This window comes from Physella acuta, unplaced genomic scaffold (genome assembly GCF_028476545.2).
Source record: "Physella acuta isolate Inbredline_101_S28 unplaced genomic scaffold, ASM2847654v3 ptg000582l, whole genome shotgun sequence".
Classification (NCBI taxonomy): domain Eukaryota; kingdom Metazoa; phylum Mollusca; class Gastropoda; family Physidae; genus Physella; species Physella acuta.
This window is the reverse complement of record NW_026732101.1, coordinates 709942-719100: the sequence shown is the minus strand read 5'-3', so window position 1 is coordinate 719100 and position 9159 is coordinate 709942. Positions and strand designations below refer to the sequence as shown.

Here is a 9159-nt window from a genome sequence, read left to right as displayed (position 1 = left end):
ATCGGTTAGAAAGGGTTGAGAAATGTAGAGCTAGGTATACAATTGATAGTGAAGTAGGGCAAGAGAACGGTCAGGTAGAGAATTAGAATGTAATGTGTTAGGATTGCTCATGGGAGTGGTAGTTAGTAGTAGATAGCATATAGTATGAACAGTTAGAAGTAGTAATACAGTGTAGATTAGGTAGGTAGGAGTTTATGTAAATTTTAACAACATATTTTGACTTGTGTGTTGTATTTTCATCATCACCCCCACATTTGGTTGTACTGCATTTCCCCACCCTAACAACTGGCGGAAGATCTATCATCTATTCACTCCCTCACAATAAGCATTGGGCATCTCAGCTACTACTTGAATCAAAAGATTACTGCACTAGGGGTGGCCTAGATACCAGGAACACCCTGCACCATGGATATGATTGGTTACTACCATAACTTGCTGTTGGCTCCCAAGGCAGTCCCTTGGTAATAGGGCAGTGGCCCATAGGTATTCCACCTCATCACCTGCTGAGGATGTCCAACATACACTCAAGGTTTTCATACAGCACACCACTGTGGTGCTTGGGTTGTAGTGCTAGTTCCTTAATTAAAATAACTGGCCTCAAGTAACAAAACATAAGTGGCTGACATAGTGGGTTTATTTTGTCTCTTCCTATGTGTGTTTACAATGTCATTGCTTAACTACTCAGTTACAAGAGGGACAACTTCTGTACTAAATTGTTAGTAAGGAGTTATAAAAAGGAAAGTTGAGCATGAATACATTCTACATGTCAGCAATTTGTGCTGCAATTTGAACACCATTTGTTATAGAAAAAAAATTCAAACATTTTAAATGCAGGTTTTTAACATTTTTTAAAAAAGTAAGTTCTCTTTAATTAAGATACACACAAAGTGCATAGCAAAGTTTTAATAATCACACAAATTTTAAGTCAAAGTAAGGGATTGATGACTTATCTTTATTAGCTTTTAAATCATTGTGGACATGTATTGTTTCCACAGTCTCTCCCCTAAAGTCATTCATTAAAACATGGATGAGAGGAGTCAAAGGTACATTGAAACCCTGTGCCTACATTTGTCATGTTCAAAGTTGCCTTAAAAATATTGTTCTTAAAAAAATACATAACCTTCAATGTTTTTTCCTTTGATAGACAATTAAGTAAATGAAAATAATATCACTTAGCTTTTAAGTGTTATTTTTAAAAAAACTTAAAAGCCAATATTGTTTTAAAAATTATTCAAAAAATCAATACAACTGGGAAAAAAGAAAATGCAGCAAAAACCGTAATGATCTGTTATTAAAAAAAAAAACTAACATTGGCATTAAGAAAAGAAAATAAACATTTGAATCTAAACAAAATATTGCCCTTGTTTCAACAAACATCTAATGATCAATGATCTGTGTTCTATGAAGTCCATCAAACAAAAAGTGGACATTTAAAGAAAATACTGAATTATGTTAATAAATTAAATACTATTTAAACTTTCATAATAAAAGGCACATCAAATTTTGAAACAAAGATACAGCCTTTGCTTAGTCTTACAAATTTACCATCATGTCTAAAGATTTACTAATAGCTAAGATAAAAATCTGTTAGCAAAGGCAAAATTACTGTAGTGCTTTATTTAAGCTTCATTATCTTGATACAAAATAAATGACTAAAAGATGCTGAAAAAAAAACGGTTTTAACTTTAATATCAAGAGACACAACCTAAATTTAGGTTGCCTAGTATCAATACAGTATTTCAATACATGAACACTCATCTTAAAAACTAAAAATCTTTTTTTTTTTGTTAAGAAATTGCATTGCTGGAGAGTTCTTGTTTGTGCAAAAATAAAAATTGTAACCTACTACCGTAGTTAGATAATTATGTATCAAACCAAATTTAAACAAAAAGAATTTCTAAACATTCAATTTGTAATAAAAAGAACAACAGATTAGATAGCCATTTCCAAATCTCAATTAGGTAAGTTTGCATTAACTAATGTAAACCATCTTATGTTAGCTAAAAATTGACGTGTTCTTATTAATTTAAAAATTTAATTTAAATGGCAGTATAAATGGAACTACTTTATTAACCCCTATCATAAAAATAAAACGTTTTTTTTTAAACTTTACTTATATAAATGAAGTTGTTTGTCATTATCAATAACATTCTGTTGGGCATATTTTTTAAACATTCTGAAAAATGCAGGAAGGATTGGTTCATGGCGTACATTGACCAGCTTAGGAAAAGCTTTACGGAAAGCTACAGTGGCTTCTTCTAAATGATAGTGAGGTACTTTAGGGAACAGGTGGTGAATTTGGTGTGTTCCAATGCTGAAAGAAAATTGAAATTCATTAGATTTCATACATTCAATAAATCAATATAATGCTAATATTAATATCAAAGAAATTCAATCACCTGTGAATGATGTAATGGCACCAGCCATATGAACGATCAACAGAGGAGAGCTGACCTCTAACATTGTCCCACAATTCAGTACTATACCAGGGAATATCATCTTCAGTGTGATGTAGAAAGGTTATGATGACAGTGTAGGAGCCAAATATAAAAGTTGGGATGACCCAGTGGTAAATTAGTGCACCCAAACCAAACATATCCTTGAAGTGTGCCAGACAAATGCACCAGCCCACGATACAAATCAGGGAGATAAAACAGTTCAACACGTGGTACTGAAACATTGGATGCAGTGGGTTGAAATGCTGAACCTGTAATAGAAAAAAACTTTTCAGGTACTAAAGATAATTTGGGCCCTTTTGGTTGCATTACAACTTTCATGGTTTCATCCATATCCCACCTTAAACAAAAGGCCATTTTTCAGTAGTGCGTAGCACATGAAACTCTACTTATTAATGAGTTTTGAAAAGCATTTAATATAAAAATTTTAAGCTATATTTAGTCATTTCAGGCTTATTTATTACCTGTATGATTGAAGTTACTGTCTTTGGTTTTGATTTTTAATAAGTAATGGTTTGCTCAATTTCAGACAGTCAAATGGCATTTGCTTATCTTGAATCACTAATGTCAAATGGTATTGCTAATGATTATGCATTTAATTGTGAACTTTTAGATAATGAGAGTGAGGTCATTGGTAAATTGGTTCTAATTGGCTTTCAACCAGATTTTAATTCAGTTTTTTCATGGTTATCATGAAATAATTCAATTTTTAAAACTTTGCATGTTTACATAACATTGGAAATAATAATTGTGTTGTATTTAAATCAAATTATCCTTTCTCTATAAACCCAAGTTACTTTGTATTTGAATGGTGGATGGGTGATTTTGATGAATTTTTGAAGTTTTGACTTAATTCTGCACTTATTTCCCTTTGTTTTTGGTACAGAGGGAAAGTTTTAATTAGCTTCTGCAGTTCTGAGAGTTAAGCAAGATAAACAGCTGAAAACACTTACACCTCTTGGCTTGTAACCCTTTAAAAGATAGGCAAACCAGCCAACTCCGAGCCCAAACCCTGGTAACAATGGTATTTTGGAGTCATCTCTTTGGCGCACTGGATAAAATACTTCATCTTTGTCAATGTTGCCAGTATTCTTGTGATGTTTTCTGTGAGAAACCTAAGAGAAAAAAAATTGGGTAATAAAAATCTTAACAGCAATTTAAAAATTCAGAAACAATGTATTGGTATAAAACCTCACCTTCCACATGTAGTATGGGCAGAACAAAAAAGTATGGCAGATATTTCCACAAATTGTGTTTAGAAGTTCTGAGTTGGAAAAGGAACCATGACCAGCATCATGGCCGACCACAAAGAGGGCAGTAAACAAAGTGCCTTGTATTAGCCAGAATAAAGGTGTGATCACAATCTGTGAAGAACAAATGATTCAAACAGCTTTTCTATAATTAAATTAACAGTGCAGCCTGTTGCTGATGTGAAGCTAATACGTTTTTAAAGCCTTTTATAGTAATGGGTGTTTAGTAACATTTATCTTTATTATTCTTATCTAAGAAATGATAAATTCTTAATTGAATGTGCTGATAAAATTTATTTTAAGCAGTGTACACTTTTTTAAATAAATAAATATCAAAATTTTTAAATAGTAATTTACAAGCATAAAGTAGAGTTTTATTTTGAGTACAAATAGATCTATTATTATTGATTTACAAATCTAATAATATCAATGCTGGAAAACACCATAATTATTTCAATATAAATGCTAAAAAAATGTAGCAGGAACCATTTTCTGTTTTGACTAAACTATAACGTTGATTCAAAGTCTAATCATAATCAGGGGCTTTTAATAAGTATTAACTGTTATTTCTAAAAAAAAAATAATCATAAATTGCTCATAAAATTTTAGAAAACCTAATTCCTGCTCACACTAGTATCATCAAAATCTATCATCAGCCAGACTTCGATGAATACACATAATTCTGATACACATGACTACTACATAAGAAAACCTAGGGACATATAACAGTGATTTTTAAGTAACATACCTGAGCAGCAGGGGGAAACACTTCCCAGGTCCATTCAACCAAAGCATAAAAAAATGCTACAAGGATAAAGTCTTTGACCATGTAGTAGATAGATAATGATGCACTTGATTCAAAACATTGTTGAGGCAGGGCCTAAAAAAAATTGTTGATTAGTTTGTCTTGCTAAAATCAAGTCTATTGTACATGTTTAAAACTAATAAAACAAAAAACTATCAAAATTACAAGATTCATTGTGTATTTTTTACTTACACAAAAAAAAAATAATAAATACCTTTTTAATTTCTACTATCGAGGGCAGTTTCCTAGGCAGATTAACTTTAGCTAGAGCATCATCTTCTAAAGGGGCTACAGTGTCAGCTACCGCCACTTGATCATCTTCTGGTGTGCTGGATTCTTCACCCGTCTGTGTAACATGCATAGTGCGGAAAAGAAACCAGAGCAGCAGAAAACGGCTTGGTTTCTTTCCCACATTAGGGTCAGACTGTGGTGTCAACTCCATTGTGTTAGTTTACCTGTAACAAAAAAAATATTGACCTGAAATGTGATATCTCTAGTATAGGACAGAGTAAAATGATCCACAAAGCTATACTAGAATATGAAAGGATGTGGGCAAAAAGATATAATATTAAGCATATCACAACATAAAGAAATGCTTGTCAGATTTTTAAATGTTTTCTAGCCTACATACTTACCTGGTGACACATAAAGCAACACAAGTGTAGATTTAGTCACATTACAAGAGAGCAATACTAAGATATCAGTCAACACTGTTCAGTGACATAAATAATGGACAAAGAGTTGACGGGGAATTTTTTTTTATACCTGAGGTCAATTATCTTTATCATGATAAAGTAAATTCAGTTCACAAAAAAAAGTGGCAATGAACTTTAATTTGATATCAGATACAACATACTTCAAACTAGAAGATAAGAATAACATATGATAGATCAAAAGTGAACTGAAGTATTATAAAACTTTATTAACAGAAGTAAACTTAGAAACAATCATATGATTGATTCATACACAGAAATTTGTATACTTCACTACTAAAGCAGTCTTTGGATAAACTTTACCAACATACCTTTAAAATTTATTTTAAAATTGTTGGTCATTACAAACCTTATCATGGCCTATAAACTAGCCACCAATGCATTATCAGTAACTGAACCAGTAAACTATCTCCTGACAGCAATTTTTGTTCATAATTGATCACCTTGACATACCTATAGGAGTTTAAGTAGGATAAAGAAAAGAGGGTAAAAAAAAAACTAGGCTACATAGGGCAACAAAAATGGAAACTGCTTTTTAAACAATGCTACTCAATTTAAAAAAAAAAAAAAACTTTAAATATAGTTACCTTGCTTGTCTACATTAGCAATTTTTATAGGTAGGCCTAACTAGTTAATTTCATATTTAGTAAAAAAAAAACATAACCTATTGAAATTACTGTATTACTAGTATTAGGATAGGTTAAATTATTAAAAAATATCGTGTGTCTAATATACTAACATGAGTTTACATACCAATCAAAAGTTTTAATTGGATAGTGTATTGTTGATTTTATCCCCAGATGCTTTTCATTTCCCTAGTATTAGTGTAGGCCTACTCAATTCACAATTATAATGACATCCTAGTTTTATCTGTTTTATAATTAACACCCACGCCAACAAGGCACATTTAAAAGTAATCACGCTCAATATTTGCAGATTGTAACCTAAAAAGAAAGCCTTAGCCTAGTATAGGACAATTGATAGTGGGGATGGACATCAACTTAGTAGTATTGTAATATCTCAGTTGATTAAGGCTTTAACTTTAAGGCAGGTTAAGCCCCGTAACTGGCTACACTATGGTAGGACAAGGGTTAGCAATAAAATAGATAGCATTGACATAATCATAAGGAAGTCATAGATTTTCTGGTAATCTATCGTTTAAGGTAGGTAAAATCTAGATTGGAATTGATAAGATCTTCTGATTCTACTCTAACTTGTAATATATTAGAATCTATAGGCCTAGAGACTGTAATCTATCGTTTTAGGTACATAAAATCGCCAGTGGCTAGTAATGTACGAAAAAGTTAACTCATTGTCAAGGCTTTAATAGAAGTATATGTGATATATAGCCTATGTCAAATATTAGGCCTATAGATAAATGAATAATAAACCTAAATCAATGGCTAAATAAAAATATATCAATATAGTATATAGGCCTGAAATTATCCTTAAACAGCAGTGTTTGTGCGCAAGATTTGCTAGATCTATTAAAACAGCAGCCATTTGTAAAATAGAGTAGCTTCCCCTGAATCTCGTGTTACAAGTTTACAAAAAAAAATCTTAAACCAGATGGCTGCTAAAGTAGTAAATGAGAAGGGTTGCCTCTATTGGAAATATTGCTAGATCTAGTCTTAAAATAATTTATTAAGTTTTAGGCCTAATTCAATTGTTTAAAAACAGTTACATATTAATTTATTAAATGAAACAAGGAAACATTTTTGTATTTTTAAAAACAATCCTCCTCAAAATGTGAAATATTTATTAAAATTTAGTCTAAGGAGTCACCTGTGTTTCACATATCTTATAATATCTAGATATCTACTAGATTCTAGATCTAGGCTCTAGATCTACTAATCTAGATCTAGAATTAGGGTTGTCGGCATCCGCCGAGTTCGCGGTAAAAACATGACCCGAAATCGCCCATTACTTTCTGATACCGGACCCACGAGATTTGGTTTTGCATACTAATAAGTTTTTAATTTATGGTAATTAATTAAGTTTAAAAGGTCATTTCCTAAGGTTAATTAAAAAGAAGAGTGGTTATCCCTTAGTTTTAATGGCTTTGCGACCTGATTGCATGCTGTCTCTGCTTTGGTCTTCCCTCTGTATCAAGGTTAGTTTCAAATACGTTGGAATCTCGATTTTTTAAAAGATTCCTCTAGATGAGAGTAGATTACTGATCAGACATATCTTAAGTAATTGGAAATGAAATTTGTTTTTGGATATTTTGACTCCGACATTAGTTATACCCCTCCGAACGTAGTCACTGTATGTAGGTCACGCTGCCACCATTGTTATATTTTTTCATCCCGATCTTCCTGCCTTTAAGTTTGATCAACTAATAACAGCATTCTTATGGCATGTGCAAACAAATCTAATTTTTTATTTCAAAATATATTTACATACCCATCTTTAATTTTTTCAGCTCTAGTTTTGCAGAATATGTTTTTCCTAAAAATCCAATTTTGTCAGACTAGACTCTAGACTGACAAGAGTCAGACCTAGATCTAGGTTACCTGTCTGTTGCTTTACACTAGCATTGTGCTAACTGTAATTTTAAGTATTCAAGTTCTACTTACCCTTAGATATAGTTATATGCTGAAAATCAGAATCCATACACAATTCACACATAAAAACATTGATCTGATAACTTCATTTCACTTATTACAAAATGGCTTTTATATGGACTCTACTTCACCTGCCCAAAATAACAAGGCAGTTATAGACACATTACAGTGTTCAAGTCATTTACTTTAGATTGCTAACTATGTAGTTCTTTCATTCACTGTATTTATATAAAGCATTGCTTTAGAAACTTTTTCATATTTGCGCAGCAGTTTTATAACAAAATGGCTTAAAGATGGACTCTACTTCACCTGCCCAAAATAATGAGGCAATTATATGCACATAACAGTGTTCAAGTCATTTACTTTAGATTTCTAACTTTGTAGTTCTTTCATTTGCTGTATTTATATAAAATATGGCTTTAGAAACATTTTCATATTTGCGCAGCACACAGTTTTTTGGGGTTATGGGAGGAAGCCAACACAAAAATATAAGTTCTGTATTATTTTTATTAATTTCAACAGCATTTACAAGTTCTAGATCTATATATCATTCTAGTTAAACTCTGCAAATATGAACAAAATACAACTGCAAGTAAAATAACTATGCTCAATTTATTCAGGTATACCATGACTTGTCACAATTGGCCAATGCTAAAGCAAGGGGATTCCACCCCTCACAAAAAAATTCGCAAAAAAAAAACCATTTGAGCTAGACAAAAAATCTTTTTTGTTTTGTTTTCATTTTGTTGAGCTCTACAAGAATATGTAATTTTTATTTTTATATGATGATTAGTGTTTTTTTACCTAAATCCCTACTAGAATCTAGTTGGATTTTACCAACTAAAACGATAGATTTACCTAGATCTAGATCTAGATCTAGTCTAGAGACCACCACTAGATCATAGATCTAGATTTAGATCTATAGTAATTATTCTTACTTGAACTAGACCTACTAGAATAGACTCAACATCTAGATCTAAATCTAGATCTTCTAGATCTAGAATCTAGCACAATTTTTTTCTTCTCAATAGTGGGACAATAGAGTTAGAGTCAATAGAGTGAATAGAGGTCAGGACAAAAAAAACATAATGGCCCAACAGTGCCAACAGACACTGAGACAGTACGCACAGCGCAAACACTTTGCCGTATTTAATAGTTGATTAGTAATTGTGTTAAATCTAGGCATCTTAGTTAAATTTAAACCAATAATAAAGTTAAATTATGAGTTTTAAACTATTTACCTAGTAGGTTAAACCACGAGGTAAATTACCGGAGTTGAAGCTAGAACTAAATCCAGAAAGAAGGATCTTGTAAGCGTGAAATCAGCCGATGCAAAAGGTATCGTTGAGTGGGCAATCGAAAAAATAA

The 9159-nt window shown here is 31.8% G+C and overlaps 1 protein-coding gene across 1 annotated transcript; it reads right to left on the bottom strand.

Moving 5' to 3' along the window:
• Positions 1–616: 616 nt before the first annotated feature.
• LOC131947088 (uncharacterized) lies at positions 617–9144 on the bottom strand. The gene is made up of 7 exons (XM_059308173.1): positions 9033–9144; positions 4726–4966; positions 4455–4586; positions 3653–3820; positions 3410–3571; positions 2400–2707; positions 617–2314 (listed from the first exon to the last, which is right to left on the bottom strand). Exons 2-7 carry the CDS (start codon positions 4951–4953, stop codon positions 2110–2112), a joined length of 1203 nt encoding a protein of 400 aa, XP_059164156.1. The 5' UTR covers positions 4954–4966; positions 9033–9144; the 3' UTR covers positions 617–2109.
• Between the last annotated feature and the right edge of the window lie 15 nt (positions 9145–9159).